The sequence below is a fragment of the Sparus aurata genome, chromosome 11 (assembly GCF_900880675.1).
Source record: "Sparus aurata chromosome 11, fSpaAur1.1, whole genome shotgun sequence".
NCBI lineage: Eukaryota > Metazoa > Chordata > Actinopteri > Spariformes > Sparidae > Sparus > Sparus aurata.
This window is the reverse complement of record NC_044197.1, coordinates 22,722,339-22,742,410: the sequence shown is the minus strand read 5'-3', so window position 1 is coordinate 22,742,410 and position 20,072 is coordinate 22,722,339. Positions and strand designations below refer to the sequence as shown.

The following is a 20,072-nucleotide window of genomic DNA, read 5'->3' as shown; positions in this document are numbered from 1 at the left end:
GGCAGAAAAAATAGAACATTTTGAAAACTAAACCTCTCCTGGAAGCATTCGCAGTTCACTGTTCCATGCAGCAGTTGTAGTAAATAAAAATGTTTTTAATGGTGGTTCCAGTTTGTGAATTGTCAGCAACTGAAGCTACCACCCACCCACTCCTCCAACAGATGCCTCTTGTCTCTTCTGCCATAACTTTTCCCTGCTTTTTTGGACCAGTACATCCATTTAACTACAACTATTGAAGCTTTAGAAAAATAACAGTGCCGTAAATCTATAGTACATAGTCTGAACTTGTGTTAAATTTATACACTCTGTAATCAGAGGAGTAATGAAGTGCCGTGATATACTCACAAATCTATCTGCACTATCTTCAGTTTTCAGGGGGGCATATGTTGATTACATGTGCTCATGTTGTGTGGCTGTCATATGTTTACAATGATGTATGCATGTATGAATGTGTACGTGCATAGCTATGTAATTGAGTTATGTCTTGTATCCACACAGAGGGTGCTGGTTCAAGCCACAGGCTCAGCTCAGAAAGGAGGACAAGTACAACAGCTTTCAGTACCCAGGGTTCAACAGGTCCCTCAGCAGGTACACAGTACTATACATAGTGCTGTGAAAATACTTGTACACCCCTTGGAGTTAAATCATTTTTATTAAAATTAAACTATTTTGACTTTTGTGACAGTGTCAGAGACCGATCTTTCCATAAAGTACCATAAATTCTACAAATTCAAATGAATATAATCTAGTTTTGGCTAAATAATCACATTATTTGCGTCACTTAAATATATTTGATCTACTTTTCATATCAAAATTCACTTTCAGGTTGAATAACAACACTCAGACTGGGGCATCGTAGGTTTGGCCTTCAACTGATACATGAGACAGTAACTAAGTTAAACAGTAACCAAACAGTGTTTGTGTTCAGACACTTGCAGTGAAGATCTCAGCCCATTCATTCAACTGAAAGCTGCTTTTCCAGGGCATGCTTCAAAATGTTCCTCCTGCTTCCTGTGCTCCTAATAGGTGTGTGAAAGTGTCTTTCTCTGGCTGAGCCTGGCCCACTGCTACATAGGTAGCCATGTTTCATGGAAAACATGAAAATGACAACTGAATAAAACTCTTGATACATGTTATTAAATCTGATGACCAGGATTTTTCTTAGGTTTTACAGCTCCTTCTTTTGTGATATCTGTGGCAAAAAGTCTTCCCTGGGTCCCCAGGGGAAATTGTGACTCTTGGGCTTGAACCAAATCCCAACACAAAATCTGTGTGATGTCAAGTGTCTAATGATGAAAATCGGGAACTGAACTGACTGCCTGTTTAGTAACTTGTCTTAGGTACCAGTCTTTTATATTTCCAGGTGATGTCACATGCCGTGAGTTCAGCCAAAAGCAGATGGACAGTTTTACAACCTGCTATTCAACAGTTTTATGCATCAGTCCAGAATTCATTACCAGTCATGATGTTATGATGTCAATTATGATATAACCTACTTTGTTTCTAAATTACAGGGAAAATATGCATTTTAATCATCCAACATTGTTCCAAATCACTTTTACCCCTGATCCCCATTTGAAATAAGCTCTTTTTTTTTTTTAACTTTTTACTTTACATGTAATAGAACCTTGGTCAATCTGGAAACAATAGGCCTTTTAATTTAATGTAACAAGTAATTATTAAAAAAACAAGGGGTGTACAGACTTTTTCATTGCACTTTCTGCACACACTGTATTAAATATGCACATGCCTCATTTTATGCAGTCTGTCTATCTATCTATCTATCTAATCTATCTAATCTATCCATCTATCTGCACTTAGATTTATACAAATAAAGAAGCACGAATAAATATTTTTGTTTTCCTGCTTTGATTTCCTTTTTCCTGTGGTCTCTCTGTAGGTGCAGCAGGTGCAACATGTCTACCCATCCCAGGTCCAATATGTAGGAGAGAGCGGAGAGACTGTTTACCCCAATGGAACTATGTAAGGCAATGTTACCATGCCTCACAGTCATAACAAAGGAATACTATATATGTTGTTTCTCTCTATTGCTGAAATCTCCAAAAAGTGGCAACTCATACCAAAACAATCTAGATTGATAAATAGCTCTAAAGTAAAAGGAAAATAGTTATTTTTGAATTGCCCAGTTAATACGTGTGTGTGATTTGGTTTACATATGGAAATGCGGTAAGATGTGCGTTAATATGGCCCATATTTGTGGGATTGTGGGAAATAGAATTTTTGTTAATTCTTTGTTTATTAACTTAAAAAAATGCCACTTACTAAAATGATGTATAACATTTTTGCTTTTCAAATGAAATAGACATAGCACTTTGCATGATATTTGGCTTCACTCCTAATGCAGAGTCATCATGAATAATTTAAATAGGCGCTCGATGAAAAGCCCAATGACAAATAAGATTTTCCAGGCCACTTTTCTCATCAATTTAACATCCGACTGCTTTTGAAGTGTCTCTTTTCAACACAACTAATTGAAGCCAAACAGATTTTCTTTCCCACAATTTGATGTTTGGTTTCGCTCCAGCACCACCAAATATTTTGATTACATCAGATATATTGTTGTCTGTGTAAACCTTCAACTGCACAAAGAAGTGAAAATCACAAGACTATAAATGTTCATCATCATTGAATGACATCACTGCATGCTAATTTTAAATGGTTTGTCCCCAGCCGAACGGCCTACTCCTACAACCCCGAGGCTCAGCTGTATGGGCAGAGCGGTGGGGGAACCTACTTTGACTCACAGGCCGGTGGAGCTCACGTCACCACGGTGGTCTCCTCTGCCAGTGGTGGGGTGCCCCCTCATGGCATGGTGGGCATCGCTATGGATGTAGGCAGCAGCCACATCATCTCCAGCGGCAGCACCTACCTGATCCATGGAGGAAGTATGGAGGGAAGCCGCAACCACATATCACACTCATCTCGCTCCTCCTCAGCTATGGTGAGCAACGCCCATAACAATGTTTCTGTGGTGCTTCTCCAACAGAAAGGGATAAAGGAGTCAGCAAAACAAACAAACTGTAATTCGGAGGTTTACACCCACTTACGACTGATGACTGAGTTAATACACATGGGGGATGTTTTGTCTTTTCTCACCTGCTATTCCAAATTATAGTTTTTATTCTCTTAAGAATGTAACTAACTCTTAATACAACATGGCTTACTAAGCAGAGATCTTCACTATCATATGGTGCAGTGAGGCACACGCTGCCACTGACTGTCATCACTGCCACCTGAGCCTGTGTCCAGACTGGCCAAGTTCTTGGACAAGCCTGAAAGGCAGGCAGGGACACACAGGGTTTACAGCAACCTGAGTTGGGGCCTCCCGGCTCTGCCGTTAACACATAGTGAGCAGAGTAGTACAGGGCAAAGAGCCTGTAGAATCGGGACACTGGCTTAAATAATTCAGAGCTGCCTTGTTTCAGAGGTTTTCACAGGCACTTGAGCGGCCTGTGAAACAAAGCAACCCCTGGGGCTCATTACCATTTGGCCATGAGCCCTCGGGAGCCTTCTTAAGGCTTGGAACGCTGCCTGCCTCTTTTTCCCTTTCTTCTATGTCTCCAGTTTGGCTGCAGTACCACATAGCTTTTCTTTTTGACTTGATTTTCTTCTACATCACAACAGAATGTCCCTGGTTTTGTCATTCACTTTGCACGCCAGTTGGACTCCATTATGTTTCTGTTGTCCAAAGACAGAATAATATGCCAGTGTGTTTTATACCATAGCGCTTTTGCTTATGTCACAGTTACAACTCACTCATCTGACTTCTAGTCAAATTGATGGATCATGAGAGTGGAGCAGGCTGGGGGTTTGCATTGTTGACCTAGTGTCCCCAAACTTGACGCGACCTATGCCCCTGTTTGTGGTTGCTATTTGCATATATTAGAGTGTCTGACCGCAAACCTTCACTGAGTAGCTTAACCCTATGAGTCCCTTGATTTGCATGCTTTTGTCAGCCAATAATGGATTTGGCTGCAATACTGACTGATTTTAATCGAAATACAGAGATCTGGCTGCTCGCTAACAGTCTTATTTCCTTTATCTGTTGTTTTTTTTCTGTGTGTTTTTTTTTCATATACCCCTGCTTATTTCTGTCCCCTTTTTGTTTTCTTTCTCTCTCACTCTTCTGCCTCCTCCCTCTTCTGTGTCCCCCTTTTTTTTTTTGCATGCTTCGTCCTTCTTTAGCTTGAAATGGCGATTGAAAACCTCCAAAAGTCTGAAGGAATTGCAAGTCACAAAAGCAGCCTGCTCAACAGCCATGTAAGTCAACCAGGAACTTTTTTTAAAAGTACATGAGAGAAAATGAAAAAAGCAAACAAAAAATAAAATGAAGTGTGCAGTGTGTTCTTCAAGGTTGAGCACACTGCCTACTGCTAGCTTTACTTACCTTCTGCACTGTCCCACTGACGCGCATAATCTTCTCAATTAGTTTCCCTCCTTTATCTGAATCTGCGTTTGCTGTCACTTTTTGCTTATGAATGCATTTTGTATATATTTGTTAATACTCTGCATGAACTTAAAATGATTGATTTTCCAAGATTCTGTTCATTCCGTCTCTAAATACACCAAGACATGCACTCACTCTGACAAAATTTAATTGCAGTTAACTTTTCCTGTTGTGAGGCTGTCACTCAGTTTATGATATTTAAATGAGAACCATGTGGTATTCCTCAGCTGTCTTCTCACAATCTCCACATCATTTCTATGAATAGTAATTTGAGCTTTTTGTGCAAATTATTACAGATAAAGCTTTGCGCCCCCCCCCTCCAACCCAATATTGACTGTCCTGAGATGTGGCAAAAGAATAAATAGCACTTCAGATGTTTGAGTGTTCACTCAATCAGCCATTCTTCATGCTGTAGTGTCTTACTGCTTCAGTCCAATAATATAAGTCTAAATGTAGCAACAGCGGGAGTGCAATGGTCTCTTTGGTGTTTAACCTCCAAAAATAGTCATGTGATGTGATGTGTGTGTGGTGTGTGTCATCCTCCTTTTGATGTGATAATGAGATGCTGCACTTCATTTCTGGCCAGGTGACTATCACAGAGCAGAGTTTATCCATTGGGTCTCACTAATTGTGTGACTGTCATCTTCTCTGTGTGTTTTCAGCTGCAGTGGCTGCTGGACAACTATGAGACAGCGGAGGGAGTGAGCCTGCCCCGCTGCTCCCTGTATAACCATTACTTGCGGCACTGTCAGGAACAGAAATTGGATCCGGTCAATGCAGCCTCCTTCGGCAAGCTCATCCGCTCCGTGTTCATGGGCCTGAGGACCCGCCGCCTCGGCACCAGGTACAAACAGGAAGAGATTGTTGCCGATGCAGATGATGCTGATAACAGTAATCATGTAACCATTATAGATGTGACGAGTATGATGATGCTTATAGGCATTAGAGACTTGCTGATGGAAGAGGATAATGATAGTGATTACACTGATGGCAAGTCTTGCCCTCCTCACTGGTTTCTGGCTTTTCTCTCACTGAATCTACCAGAGGCAACTCTAAGTATCATTACTATGGCATCCGGGTGAAGCCAGACTCACCGCTCAACCGGCTGCAGGAAGACACCCAGTACATGGCCATGAGGCAGCAACCTGTCCACCAGAAACAGAGGTCAGCACTTTTTCTCTGTCTGACAGTTTTACCTGTCTCCTCCCCTTTCTTTTACATTTGTCTTGCTGTCACAAGTTTCTATTCATCAGGTGCTGTGTTGTTGGTCATTTTTTCATCTGGCAACAGTTTGTGTTGCGTGTTTTTGAATGAAGATCATTCTTATTACTACTGATGATATTTACCCTGTGATACATCCCTGACTGTCATCGCCCATACTTTGCTGCTTGCTGTGCTTTATCATTCGTCTGCCATCTCCCCCTTTCCTCTAAAAGTTCTTTATCTTCTTCCCGCCTCTTTCATTTTCCTTAATGGTTGCCCATGTTTTTTCTTGCCCTTGATAATGCAAGACATTTAACCAAACACTAGAACAGGGCTTTTAATTTTTTTTTTTTATTAAAAAAAACACTTGTTGCATAGTGTTGATGCAAGCTGCAGCTAATATGGTAAATAAGTGCTTTTCTGTATGTTATGTATGTTGATAAATTCTCACAGAACATTGCAAGCAAACAATTATATTTAAGCTGTGAAGTGTAACTTAATACTCTTGTGGTCGCTGACTTTTGTGGTTGAACGTCTCACCTTGCTGCACTGATGCCAGAGTACTCCAGGGTGTTTCAGTGCAGCGAGACATCATTGTATGGTGTGGCTACAGTTTCAACAAAACATGTCTGACCACACCTGTCAGAGGTGAAAAGCAGACTTTCAGGTTATTGTGATACTTCTTTCCATCCTGTAATTAAGTCACTTTGTAATGGTAATGCAAAATGCACAACACTAATACTACACTGCTCAAAAAAAGGGACACTTTAAACACACATCAGATCTTGATGAACAAATAAATCAAGTTGATAGTTTTACTGATGTATATTGTATAATTGTGATTTAAAATCACACTGAAAATCAAAAATTGAAATTACAGGCTGATCCAACTTCCGTGAATTTTATCACAGCAACTCCTCATGTCACACAACAGTGGCTGTATGTTCTCCCTACAATGTCTGGGCATGCTCCTGATGACTCTACGGATGGTGTCCTGGGGGATCTCCTCCCTGACCTGGATCAGGGTATCAGTGAACACCTGGACAGTCTGTGACCGTACTTGGCGTCATCAGCTGATCGATACATAACGTCCCATTGTTGCTCGATTGGATTGGGTCAGGGAAACGAGAGGGCCACCCAATGGTATCAGTGCCTTAGTCATCCAGAAACTGCCTATGTACTCAGGCCACATGAGGCTGGACATTGTCCTGCACCAGGAGGGGAACCCAGGGTCCACTGCACCAGCGTACATATGTCAATCGCTCTGAGGATTTCATCCCAGTACCTAACAGCAGTCAGGTACCGTTGGCTATGACATTGAAGTCTGTGTGACCCTCCAAGGATAAGTCTCCCCAGACCATCAGTGACCCTTCACCAAACCAGTCGTGCTGGATGATGTTACAGGCAGCATTGTCACCACAGCTTCTCCATCCTCTTTCACGCCTGTCAAATGTGCTCAATGTGAACCTGCTCTCATCTGTGAAGAGAACAGGGTGCCATTGGCAGACCTGCCAATTCTGGTGTCCTCTTGTACAAATGCAAATCAAGCTGCATGGTGCTGAGCTGTGACCAGAGGTCCCACTAGTGGATATTGGGCCTTCATGCCACCTTCATTGAGTCAGAAACATGCACAAGAGTAGCCTGCCAGAGGTAATTTTCACTCTGGTAGTGTTCCTCAGGTTCCGCCTCACACAAAGGTGCAGATACTGATCCTGCTGCTGGATTGATGCCCTTCTGTGGCCCTGTCCAGCTCTCCTCGTGTAATGGCCTGTCTCCTGGTATCTCCTCCGTGCTCTTGAGACTGTGCTGGGAGACACAGCAACTTTCTTGCAGCCTTATTGAGCTGCTGATTGGGCTGTAGGTACCACCTCATGCTACCAGTAGTGACGAGAACACTAGCAGAACACAAAACTAGAGAATAATCAGCCAGGAAGGATAGGGAGAGAGCAACTGTCTGCGACCACCGCATGCAAAACTATTCCCTTTTTGGGGGGCTGTCTTGGTTTTGCCTCTCCATTGCACCTGTTGTCAATTTAATTTGCTCCAAAGCAGGACACATTGAAGTTTAACTGACTTGGTGTTATACTGTGATGATTAAGCGTTCCTTACTTTTTTGAGCAGTGTATTTAGAGCCACTGTAGGTCACAGTTTCATTGTGTATTGGTCACAACTCAATTGTGTATTCACCCCAAACTGAGGCAAACATATCTCAAAAGAAAAACATTATGCACCAATAGGAATAATGTTGCAAACTGTTTACAAATGTTGTTTTCTTTTTAAACACACCCCTGGTATTTCACAAATGAACCACACTCTGGTTGATGGTGTTTTTAGTTGGGAGTTATCTATGTGGTTTGCAACATAATCCAAGCTCTTGAATGCACATTTTGTCTTATTCCTGCTTTCCCAGTCCTTTCAAACCCAGCTGACATACGTGACCTGTCTTCTACTGTCTGTACAGGTTCAAGCCTCTTCAGAAGGTGGACGGCATGTCTGACAGCCTGTGTGGGAGCTCTCAGCACTGTAACAGCACTCCGGAGCAGTCCGTGGCTGCTCAGAGCCAACACCACCAGCAGTACATTGGTGAGGGCAAGACCTGGTTGGCTGCCACAACAACTGCTGTCACACTTGAATCAGAAGAGTGATTTAAATTTAATATAACTTCTATTTCTTTCTGCTGTTATGGTACAGGATTCCTCTCCCCCCCCCCCCCCCCCGATTAAATCACAGTGGAATCATATTTGACCACCAAACACAAATTATAAACACATGTAATAACTGTCATGTTTGTAAGAAGTCAGCCATCTTGTTTCTTGAGAAAGTTATTCACGAGTTTCACAGGGAGGTTATTGGGGAAACAATTCTGGATAATATTTATGTTGCTTGGTGGAACAAAATCAATATATTTCAGGGCTCTAGAAGTGTCACCTATACCAATAATTGTAGTGTAAGTAGTATTCACTTGAAGAAGATGTTACATTGATCTTCAATTAATGACATCCTGTACCAATCACTCTATGAAAGACAATTAGTGCCCTTTTACCATGGGAAACGTTGGTTTCGGTTAAGTGACATGAAGTCACACAAATAATTCACCAATGGATCATGGGGAATAAAGGAGGATAGCATATTTGTTTCTGTATTAACATTCACCACCCATACAGTTGTCACAGTATTCATAGTTTCTTACTCCAGCCTATGTGTGTGTTTGTGTGCCTGTGAGTGAATTGATTGACACCAGTCTACATTCTTGCAGATACGGCTCACACCTTGCCTCCATTTCCCTCACCTGACTTGGGCAGCCAGCCTCTGCCTGAGCGCATCAACATGAATGATATCAAGAAGCTGCAGACGCTCTACAGAGACCACTGTGAGGTGAGTATTCCATATCAGAGCACCACTCTGTTTTTTGTTTTTTATTAGACCTTCCACTACCTGAGGAAAGATTTAACAAATATTTATATTTTAAGCTTCGGGTTGAATATGAATTTAGTGTAAACAGAACAACTTTAAAGGGAAATGCTCTATAGGGAGCTGTGTCAAGGCTGATGCATCACCCCAAGTGGCATTCATTAAGTCAGATGGGACTGAAGACTACGTAGCTAGCCGCTAGGGCTACATTAGCTGCCACTTAGCATAACACACCCTACTATCAGACTGAAGAGTAAGAGATTAAGTTGTAATATCAGTCGCAGACAGAACAGAAATAAGGATATTGTAACAACAATAAAACTGTACAGTGCTATTTATAGTACTAATTAAGTTGTAAATTACAATGTGACTTATGTATTCTGTCATTAGATACACTTAACTATGTTTTATTGAGCTCATGACCTGCTGATATTTTTCCTATTATCAACAAATCTCATTAAAAGACCGAAACCAGCATTAGATTGATCCCTCCAACACTTATTGTGTGTTCATCGACCTTATTCCTCTGTGCCATAGAGCTCCACGTTGTCCAAAAAACTATTAAAAACATACGAATGAGTCACACTGTTGCACAAGGGGACATGTTCCTTCATTACCATAATCACTGCCGCTGCTATTTATTTTGAGCCAATCATACAAGGACTTTACCCACAGTAAATGTTGTAAAAGTGCTCAAGAAGTACTAAGTAACAGACTAAAACATTATTGGTTTTAGACTTGTGGGATGTGGGATTTCTTGATGATTTAAAAAAAAATGTAAAAGGTTGAGTTGGTTTTATAAGGGCAGATACACAACATGAAACGGATGACCCAGTGAAATCAAACCATTGCAGTTAACAAGTGTCCAGCTTTGACTATGAAGAACTGTGAGAGAACTATGAAGAAATGGTGTATAATGACTGTAGAGCTAAATTCATAGGCTCATGGCGGGACCATGATTTTAAGAAGTCAGAGGAATAACCCCCACCAGGACGAAACGTTTAGGCGATGAGAGGAGCAGAAATAATCTTGAACATTCAAATTTGGGGGCTTTATAGACAGGAGAGAGGCTGTGATTAAAGCAGCGAAGCTCTGGCTTTATCATATTATCCCTGCCCTCCCCTTGTCCAGTCTCACCACGCTCCCTTTGTTCCAGCCGTCTTTTCATCTCAGTGCAGCTTTCAAGACATGCCAATTAACCTTTCAGCGCGCTGGGTGGACATCTTGGTGTCTTTGTGGTGGCCTCCCCTTGGGCCTTTGTGTTGCCTTGTCTGCGGACAGGCACATGGGCTCCTGTCTTTGTCTGCTGGCGCATTTCTGTCACTCTCACAGCTCTCATTGCCTCTGTGTGTTTAATGTTTATGCATTTTACTTTTTTCCTCCTCTTTTGTGAGCCAACACTGACCTGTTAACACATCAGCCAAGAGTTTTATAGGCATCATTTTAAGTTACAGCACAGATAAAGGTAACAAGTTGTCCAAAGCATAAAACTTCTTTCTTTTTTTACTTTCATGCAGTTAAATTACTCAAAATGTGTATGCACTGTCAGGAATATATTTATTAATGTCATGGTAACAGCAGTCAAATAATTAGGTATCAGCCGGGCCATTTAATTAATGTTTAACACAAATGATTAGGTGTTAAATAAAACTTTGAGGGTAATAAATCTTCCTGTAAACCACAGTGTTGGTGGTGTATGTGCGCACAGAGATGTGAGGGGTTAAAATATGGCTCAGGCCGTTCGTCTGTCTGTGACTGTGCACGTGAACATGTGTTATTTCTCCTCCACACTTTTTTTCTTTTTTTTTCTCAGAGGCATGCTGTTTTTCCTGTGCGGAGGCAAAACGCTCTTGTTTAGAGGGGATGGGGAATTCTCCTTTTTGTTTTGGAGTTCTGTGTTTGACCTGTTGCCCGGGGCAACCGTAAACAAGGTTGTCATGGCAACGGCTGGAGAGGAAGCAAAAACATATCATGTGATTGAAGTGTATGCCGCTGTGTAACAAGATCCAGCGGCAAGTGCATGTCCTGCCAGATAGAGAAAGAGGAGAATCTGCGGGCACGGCGTGTGGGTCATAGCGTTGTACTCACCGAGTGTGGAGATATACTGAAAAACAAAAGAGTCGGACCTTTGACTCACGAGGAGTCAGGCTCACATTTCCTAAACAACTTCTCCAGGGCTGGGTTTTATGTTTTACATTCAGCGGTTTAAGGTTGATCCATTCCTGCTCTTTTTTAAGAAGCAGGTTTTTCTGCAGTTTATCATTTTGGATCACCAGGTTGCCACTGCTTCCTTTTGCTCTTTCGCTGTGTTCACCCGTCGCTGCTTTCTAAGAGCCTCATACATAGGAACAGGAAAAAGGAAGTCACATGAGTTAGTTCAGGTCAGCAACCCGCCACTAAATTGTACGCATAAATCCATGAGATTATGTGCTATATAGAGGCAACTAAGATTTGAAAAAAAAGGGAAAAAGAGTCAAGTCATTAAAAAAAAAAAAATTCTGAAGAAGCATAAACTTGGCCTTTAGAGTCCTCCTGATGATTAATGTGCAGGGAGCTGTGTTTAAGCTGGCTCATTGTCTAACCAGGAGAGCCCGGACTGAGCGAGAGGCTGCCTGCCTGCCTGCCTGTAGAAACTTTGTTGTGTGTCTGGTTGCCATGGTTCAGCTCTGTATGTTTTGTCCCCCCTTCCTCCCTCTCTTTTCCCTCCACTCTTCCCTCCTCTAATTCTATCCCCCCTCCCTCCCCTGCTGCTCTCCTGCAGGCTACTTTGGATGTGGTGATGAACCTCCAGTTCCACTACATTGAGAAACTCTGGCAGACCTTTTGGTATTCAACACCGCCATCTAGTGACGGAAGCACCACTATCCCCAACAGGTCAGATCACCTTAAGGGGAAGAGCCGAGGCTCTAGTTTTGAAAAGAAAAGCTACTACTTACTGCTACATTTACATTAAGTCTCTGAGATAAATTAAATATTCTATTTCAACAGTTTTTAAAAAACCCATACGTTTTATCTGACTACTCAGTTGTGGATAGTTTTATTTACAGTTTGTGTCTATGTGTTTTTTTTTCCCCTCCTGTCTGTGTTTAGTGATGACGACCTGGAGGGTATGATTCCCAGAGAGAAGCTGGTGGCTCTGTGTAAATATGAACCAATCAGACTATGGATGAGGAGCTGCGACCACATCCTCTACCAGGCTCTGGTGGAGATCCTCATCCCTGATGTGCTGCGTCCTGTTCCCAGTCAGTACTACTGATATTTTTAATTCATCATGATTTTGATAATATACTACAACTCTGATTCTAAAAAAAAATAAAAAAATGTAAAATTAAAAATACTGTGCTGTGTAAAACATAAATAGAAACCAAATGCAATCATTTGTACATCAGCTTTGTTTACCAACAAAGGTTTTAAAAAGTATTTGCGATGTAGTAATATCTTTTATACATCATGTGTTTCACAAAGCGGTAAACCTCGCCCCATCCTTGCTTGTAAATTACTTCATCATGATACTATCACAACTCACCATTGCACAACTTTCCCAGTCTTTTGCCCGTGTCCTAACCTGTTTGAAATGTGTTGCTGGCACCAAGTTTAGAATAAGCACTTATTTACTAATGCTAAACGATTGAACACATTGTCTTTGCACGGTTTTTCAATTAAATATCTGTTGAAAAAGAATCTGAAGATTAACACATTCTGTTTTATTAATGCTTTATGGCGTCACAACTGTTTTGGAATCAGGGTTGTATGAAGAAGTATACAGTTACAACATTGATGCACACAATAATGACAGCAATACAGCATTAAGCCTTATTCGCACTGGACTAGTTTGACCAGGAAACCTCATGTGTTTTATATGCTACCACCCCGCGGTTATGTTTTATGTGATGCATTACCGTGTGAAAAGCAAGCTGCATCTTACTGACATAATCTCATGAATATGATGTCAGGGCTCCCTGTAACATCAACATTTATGAAGCAGAGCATCTGTTTTTCAGCAGCCACATGATTAATATAGTTTGGATTTTATTTGACTTACACACATTCCGTATGCGTTAAATATACGTTGGCAGCTCATTTCATTGCTCCCAACTGTCTCTTTTATCACTTTATTAAATGTCAGTACAGCCAATCTCCAAGCAGACGATGGCTGCTTTTAAAAACATACTATGAGCCGCAATAAAGTTATGTGTTGACATTTGAGGAAAAATACAGGCCTAAATATTCTGACATGACCTATGTGTTTAGAGGAATATGATGGTGGAATTTTTACTTTACAAATTCAAGACGCGGCAGATTCACACAGGATTCAGAGATATTACCTGGTGACCTCTGGTAATCTGTATATTAGTCCCCGTGCAAATCCAACTTTAGTAGTTCACTGACACCACATTCAACTTTACATTCAGGGATTTAGCCTTTTATTCTGTTGCAGGACCACTTGAGTCTTCTGTGTTTCAGTCGGCTGTGTAAAAACTAAAGCAAACACAGAAGACTCTAGTGGTCATGATGCTTTATGCACACTTAAATGTAGTGAGGTCAGTTTGTAATCCAGGCTGCTCTGTTTCCTCAGGCACGCTCACTCAGGCCATCCGTAACTTTGCCAAGAGTCTGGAGGGCTGGCTGACTAACGCCATGACCAACTTTCCTCAAGAGATTATCCGCACCAAGGTAACAACCAAACCTCTGATCACCCTTTTCAACAGCTATTAGAAAATATGGAAATTATTATATTAGAATATGTCTCTAGTGTGCAGAAAATGCATAGTTTTAATGTTAATATTGTAAAGTTTCTCACTTGTATGTCATCAAATCTTGGCATTATATGAATTGTTGTCATTATAATAAAACATTCAAAATAAAGAGTAACATCATCTTTTAGGATCTATCATGGATCTTCTGTCTCTTTGTGTTGTAGGTGGCGGTGGTCAGTGCCTTTGCCCAGACACTGAGACGTTACACCAGTCTGAACCACCTGGCCCAGGCAGCCCGCGCCGTCCTCCAGAACACCTCCCAGATCAACCAGATGCTTTCTGACCTAAACCGTGTGGACTTTGCTAACGTCCAGGTAAACCTGTCTGAAAGCTTCATGTTAAGAAGACAAACTTGAAGTTGCACAAGACTTGTTTGTCGACTTTCTCTGTGTCTTCCACCTCTGGCTGTGCGTTGTGGTTTCTTGCTGAATGTGTTTGGATGTGTTCGTTGTGTCTTACAGGAGCAGGCGTCCTGGGTGTGTCAGTGTGACGAGAGTGTGGTTCAGCGCCTGGAGCAGGACTTCAAGGTCACTCTGCAGCAGCAGAGCTCTCTGGACCAGTGGGCTACCTGGCTGGACAATGTGGTCTCTCAGGTCCTGAAGCCTCACCAGGGCAGCCCCAGCTTCCCCAAAGCTGCACGCCAGTTCCTGCTCAAATGGTCCTTTTATAGGTACGAGGGGAGAACAGTGAGGCTGTGTTCTGATAAAATCACTGGTTTATTTTCTTAATTAAGCGCTTGTGATGGTTTAGCTGTCTGACATCTGTTTTCTTGTTTTCTTCCTGCAGCTCCATGGTGATCAGAGACCTGACCCTGCGTAGTGCAGCCAGTTTTGGCTCTTTCCACCTGATTCGCCTGCTGTATGATGAGTACATGTTCTACCTGGTCGAACATCGCGTGGCTCAGGCTACTGGAGAAACTCCCATTGCTGTCATGGGAGAGGTACGAACGAAGATATTAAAATCTGCTCCAGTTGCTCAAATCATGTTAAAATAATGTTGTTGACTAATGTTCTCTCATCTCTTGAATCACAGTTCAGTGACCTGAGTTCTATGATGCCATCACTAATGGAAAAAGGTATGAATATTATTTACAGTGCTAATTTTGATATATGTCCGGTTACGTTCAAGCTAACTGGCTCTGATTTTTTTTTTTAACAACTAAAACATGTAAAAGCCAAAAGCCAACACTGTTAGTTTATCTCTCAATACGTTCTGAACCCAGTGTGTCGCCCAAAGCACCTAAATTCTTAGTCAATCTGTCATTATTTTCTAAAAAGGATAAATAAAAAACACATCAATGAGCTTTGTAATGCACTGCAGTTGATTTTGAGCCAATGCCACATTCATCATTCTGCTGCTTGAAATACTCACTAGCACAAATTATGGCTGTAAATAGTTTTCAGCAAATAAAATGACCCACTGTTTGAGCAACATTTGTATTTAATGAAATTACCGAGCCCATTTTAACCCTTTAATGGTCTCGTGGTAGAGCACATTTTAAACTCTAAACACTAATATCTTGTGAAAAGTTGATGAACCTATTGTAGCACACCGTTGTGCCAAAAAATTCCCACAATGCACTGTTGTCTGTAGTGTTTGTCTTGTCTGAATGCTCTATCAAACTTTATCAGTTTGAATGTTGAATTACTTGTTTTGTACTGTATGCAACTGGAATTGGCTCACAAAGGTCAATGTTCCAGGGCACACCAGGATAAAGTTGACACTATTTTGTCAATAATTACATTAAAAGTTTTGCATGTTGGTACAATCAATAATTTCTATTTCACATCAGGTACAAAGTCTGGCTGATAGGTCTAAAATACTACAGAGGATGAGTAAGGGTTTTCAGATCATTGACTTTCTTTCGTTCCCAACTGTTTGGAATCAGGGCTGTGGAAATGTTGAGTACAAAATATGATTAAATTATTAGCAATGGTTCAACAAAGCCAAACTTGAGCACAAAGAAAAAAAAACCCTTTGATCAGTAGTGGCAATGCAACTTCTGCCAAAATAGTGTGTCTAGACTGAAGTATAAAGGAAACACAAACAGACACACACAAGAAAGTCAGCGTTGGTTTGTAGAAAATCACATGTAGAGGATCCAAAGTGATGTATAATCCTAAATTTGACCTAGGCTTACATATTGTTGGGACAGATGAGTATTGAAACTCCAAACCTGACTAACAGTCCCTCTCCTCCTGTGTCACTAGATGCATCCTTCTCTGATGAGATGAGCGACCTGGGCAGTGATGCCGATGCGTCCAGAGGGCCGACCGAACCGGCCGTGAAGAGAGAGAGGATTGAAATGAGCCACCCTCTGCAGGAGATGTAAGTCGAGTTTGAGCAGGACCAGACTGAACGCCACAAGGACCAGAGTCTCTCCCTAAAAACGACACAGCGGCTTTCAACCCCGAGCACGCTGCGTCCTCCTGCAGTCAGCGTGTGCAATGTACATAAAGAAGAACGTAGCAGTGTCAGTCCTCCCCTCACTAGGACGAAAATCTTTCTCCCAGGAAACTCACACATCTGTTTTTTTTTTCCTTTACTCACAGGAGTGTAACACAGATCTGATTTTCTTTCCCTTTTTGTTGCAACTGTGAATGACTTTGTGCAGTACCTTTTTATTGGATGTGTAACTTTGAGTGTTGGTGTGTGGTATTTGTGATTCTCCCCCCCCATTTCTCTAGCTGTGCCATAGTGTCATTTGAGTGCCTTAGATCTAACTATAAAAACCACCACTACAGATGTCTATCTGTCCCTCAGCTGTGCCTCTACCGCAGTATGAATGTATCGTCTCCAAACCTCAGACATTCGAAGCACCTTTATCATTGATTAGGTGTAGGTGTGTACACTCCTCGTTGCCTCTGCTGCAGCTCGCAGCAACTCGAACACACACATAAAAAAAAAGAAAAACATGCAACCTATTGACCCAAAGGACCTTTCCCCCTGTTGTTCCCACCAGCTCCGCCATAGTCATGGCTCTGTAGGGCCTTGTAGTCGAGAAGGCAGGGAACTCTCTACGTTACCTGTGTAACATGTTGGTTTGTTTACCTCAATAGACTTTATATGCTCCGTTCAGCTCAGATGACATGAGGCAAGTATTAGAAGATGTAGCCACTGTTGGAGTTTGTGTCTCCCACTCCCATTTCCTCTCATGTAAATAGAACACACAAATGATCTCAGTCCAATGCTCCAAGGATTCATTCACCAAGTCTTCGTTGAGTGAATTAAATTCGGAGCACTCGACTTAATAGACCGGAGCGGCCATTTTCCTTTGACGTCTCGCTCAAGAGCTGCGATAATTGAAAAAAAGTGTGATAGTGAAAAACGAACGTCTTGCACTGGTGTACCTAAGAATAGCCCACAGTTTACTTTAAATTCTTAACACATGATGTAAATGACTGTGAAAGGAAGACATGTGCAGATTACAAAGAGCTGACAAACTCAAATAGCTAACTAAAAGGGCTTTGTGTTTAAGCTGTAGTTTTAAACTGTCTTACTGGCACTATACATGTAGTGCTTGTGGAAGTAGTTGGGGAGATGCTTTGTTTTTTTGTTTATACATTTTTCAAATCTGACCTGCTGAACACCAGGCACACCGGTGCGTCCAATGGACATTTTTTTAGTTGTACTTGACAGATTTTTAGGAGGCCTGGAATTGCAACCTGGAACACGGCAGTATGACATTTGAGCTACCAACTGAGCGTGATGTCAGAGGAAAATGGCCGCCATGCGACTATGGTCTATGGAGAGGGATGTAAAAACTTGAACTGGAATCTGGTCTGCCTCATTTTCTGATACAAAGTGGTTGTACATTTCATCCAAACAGGATAAATCAACACGTTAGTGCAGTTTAAAACCAAAACCCTGAACACAGAGGATATCGTAGGCGTCTGAACCAGCACACGCTCCCTGACGTCAGATACTTTGACCTCATGCTGTTACTCAGATTAAAGACTTGTGTTCTGTTTGAATTAGATAGAAAAAGAATTTGAGGAATTTGTCCATAATAAATTATATATATATATATATATATATGATATATATCTTTGTATGACGTAGAACGTGTGTGCTCTGTGGCCTTCGGTCTTTGCCTAATCTCTCCTCACACTGTACTGTTGATAGCGTAACAGAAGAAAGTGCTTTGATGTGTAATTGATTAGCCTGGCGTGTGTGATGAATTTGTTTCCAATCTCAACTGTTTAATGTATGAAACATGCTTATTACTGTGGTGCTACTGCACCTGAATAAGCTTTTAAACTGTCACGAGAGAAATTTCTATTTATATGAACTGTTCTGAATTGATTGACATCAGTTTTGTGTTGAAATTGATTTGTTTCTCCCTCCTCCTCCCCCTCTCAGATTATTTTGTTGTAGCGATTGAGAATCCTCGAGCTCCAGTTATTTAAGGCTTTTTGTAACTTGTGCCTGTCACAGTAATTTGCCTTCAAATACTTTGGGGAAAAAAAGTAATTTCTGTGTGTAATTTGTAATGTTTTGTAAGGCTGTTTTAGATTTTTGGCGGAGGATTATTTTTTATTATTGAACTAGATTTGGTTCTTCTTACAAGTATACTGAACCCTTATTTTTGTGCATTTTTAAACCTGTTCTTGACTACACTTTAACTAGCCTAAGGACAGATTATGGTCTGTAATAAACTGCATAGTTCAGCTGTATTTTGTACTTGGTCACAATGTGTAATAAATAAATTGGTGTAAACCAAAAATGTTGGAGCACATTTATTTTTATCAAATATCAACATCACAAAACCTCTATTTGGAACAAACAGCAGATTTACAAACAGTTTTTTTTTTTCTAAGGTTTGGTAGAAGATCGTTGCTCACAAATGACTCGTTCAATCCTTTAAGATTCTCTAGAGATTTCTTCCATACAGTATGTACATAATTTAAAAATCCTAGATTCCATTACAACTCATTTCCAGACAGAAATATGTTTAACTTTATTCAGATGTTTTCTTTTCTCTGATTCATGAAAGGTTTTCTGACATGTAGCTTAGTTTGCAGCTTCAGAACACGATGAGGAGATTGAATAGAAAAAGTTTCCCTCCTGGTGAAGGCAGGACGACTGAGTGTACAACACACAACTTAAATTAGAGGAAAAGAAGAAAAGGCTTGGTCCTAAGAGAGCAGGACACCTTCAGAAGTAAGTGAACATCGTCCTTCAAGGTGCCTCGTCTTCAGTTTTATGTCTTACCACGGATCATCTCTCCCCCTCCCCCTTCCAGCTATCGGGTCAGGAAAAATTGCAATGATCCTTTACGCGATTCACAAGGAGCAGCCGGCCATGTACTTCCCTGTCAAACACATTAAAAAGATGAATGTACAAAAAGGAAACGCACCGCCAAAGTAAACTGAAGTTGACATGACATGCAAAAGCTTCCAGCTTCATTACTTAGCGCAACTGAAGAACCAACTTAGAATATTGAGTTAAAACACTACACTACCTACACAAATTGATCTGAAGATGAACATGTTTTCATTAAAATGAACCAGTGAATCTCCTGACTGATCGTGCAGGTCCTTCTGTTTTGTGTTTCATGCACGCCAATTTGCAAACAAGGTTTAAAAAACTTGGGAGGACACTGGACACCTTTAAAAAAGCAGCATTTTATTCTTCAGTTGCCTGATTCCTTTTGTTAACACTATATGATGTTGAAAGATGACATGTGAATCAAGTATAATCACAATGACAGCAGTTAACTTCTGGTCAGTTTACTCACTGATGGAGCACTAGGACATTTCATAAAAAACATTCAGCGCCTGTCCGTCACCACAAACATCAATTACCATAATTCTTACTACGAGACCCCTGTTTAAATTATCACGAGTCACATTTCTACACATATGAGGATAAATACACATGTAGTGCAAGAATTAAAAGTGAGAGTGTTCAGTGTCTCACCTGTGGCAAATCTTTTCTTGACCAGTGACATGCGGTAGCGGCTGCCCACCAGCTCCACGTCCATGCCCGACAGCGAGGCCCCGGAGCCAACAAACTGAACAGCCAGGCTGGGTGGAGGGCCGCGGGGAACCTCCAGGCACTGCCAGCTGGCACAGAGAGTCCCTGAGCCTGGGACACACAAACATGGGAGATATTCTTACAGATCAAAGCAGTGACAGTTGACCTTGTTAAAAAAAACAAAAACACATCATCTTCGCATCTTGGCAGACAGAAAACTGGTTAGCAAGAGGTCTTAGGCAGGTTGAAATGGA

The 20,072-nt window shown here is 41.3% G+C and overlaps 2 protein-coding genes across 14 annotated transcripts in view; one reads left to right on the top strand and one right to left on the bottom strand.

Annotated features, from left to right (window-relative positions):
- Positions 1–18,565, top strand: part of rfx2 (regulatory factor X, 2 (influences HLA class II expression)) — a 30,413-nt gene extending 11,848 nt beyond the window's left edge. For 7 of the 12 annotated variants that reach the window (XM_030432758.1, XM_030432753.1, XM_030432760.1 and 4 more), the window contains 16 exons: positions 499–588; positions 1,901–1,983; positions 2,692–2,962; positions 4,207–4,281; positions 5,131–5,312; positions 5,513–5,632; positions 8,133–8,254; positions 8,928–9,046; positions 11,844–11,956; positions 12,173–12,324; positions 13,659–13,756; positions 14,004–14,153; positions 14,301–14,509; positions 14,626–14,779; positions 14,872–14,914; positions 16,050–18,565. In XM_030432758.1, coding sequence (XP_030288618.1) covers positions 499–588; positions 1,901–1,983; positions 2,692–2,962; positions 4,207–4,281; positions 5,131–5,312; positions 5,513–5,632; positions 8,133–8,254; positions 8,928–9,046; positions 11,844–11,956; positions 12,173–12,324; positions 13,659–13,756; positions 14,004–14,153; positions 14,301–14,509; positions 14,626–14,779; positions 14,872–14,914; positions 16,050–16,171 — 2,103 coding nt within the window. In that variant the 3' untranslated portion in view covers positions 16,172–18,565. The remainder of the gene's footprint in view (positions 1–498; positions 589–1,900; positions 1,984–2,691; positions 2,963–4,206; positions 4,282–5,130; positions 5,313–5,512; positions 5,633–8,132; positions 8,255–8,927; positions 9,047–11,843; positions 11,957–12,172; positions 12,325–13,658; positions 13,757–14,003; positions 14,154–14,300; positions 14,510–14,625; positions 14,780–14,871; positions 14,915–16,049) is intronic. The other 5 variants (XM_030432762.1, XM_030432756.1, XM_030432755.1 and 2 more) reach the window with 2 other exon arrangements.
- Positions 18,564–20,072, bottom strand: part of fcho1 (FCH and mu domain containing endocytic adaptor 1) — a 61,506-nt gene continuing 59,997 nt past the window's right edge. For both annotated transcript variants that reach the window (XM_030432748.1, XM_030432749.1), the window contains 2 exons: positions 19,762–19,929; positions 18,564–19,153 (listed from right to left, as the gene is read on the bottom strand). In XM_030432748.1, the coding sequence (XP_030288608.1) occupies positions 19,125–19,153; positions 19,762–19,929 (197 nt within the window). In that variant the 3' untranslated portion in view covers positions 18,564–19,124. The remainder of the gene's footprint in view (positions 19,154–19,761; positions 19,930–20,072) is intronic.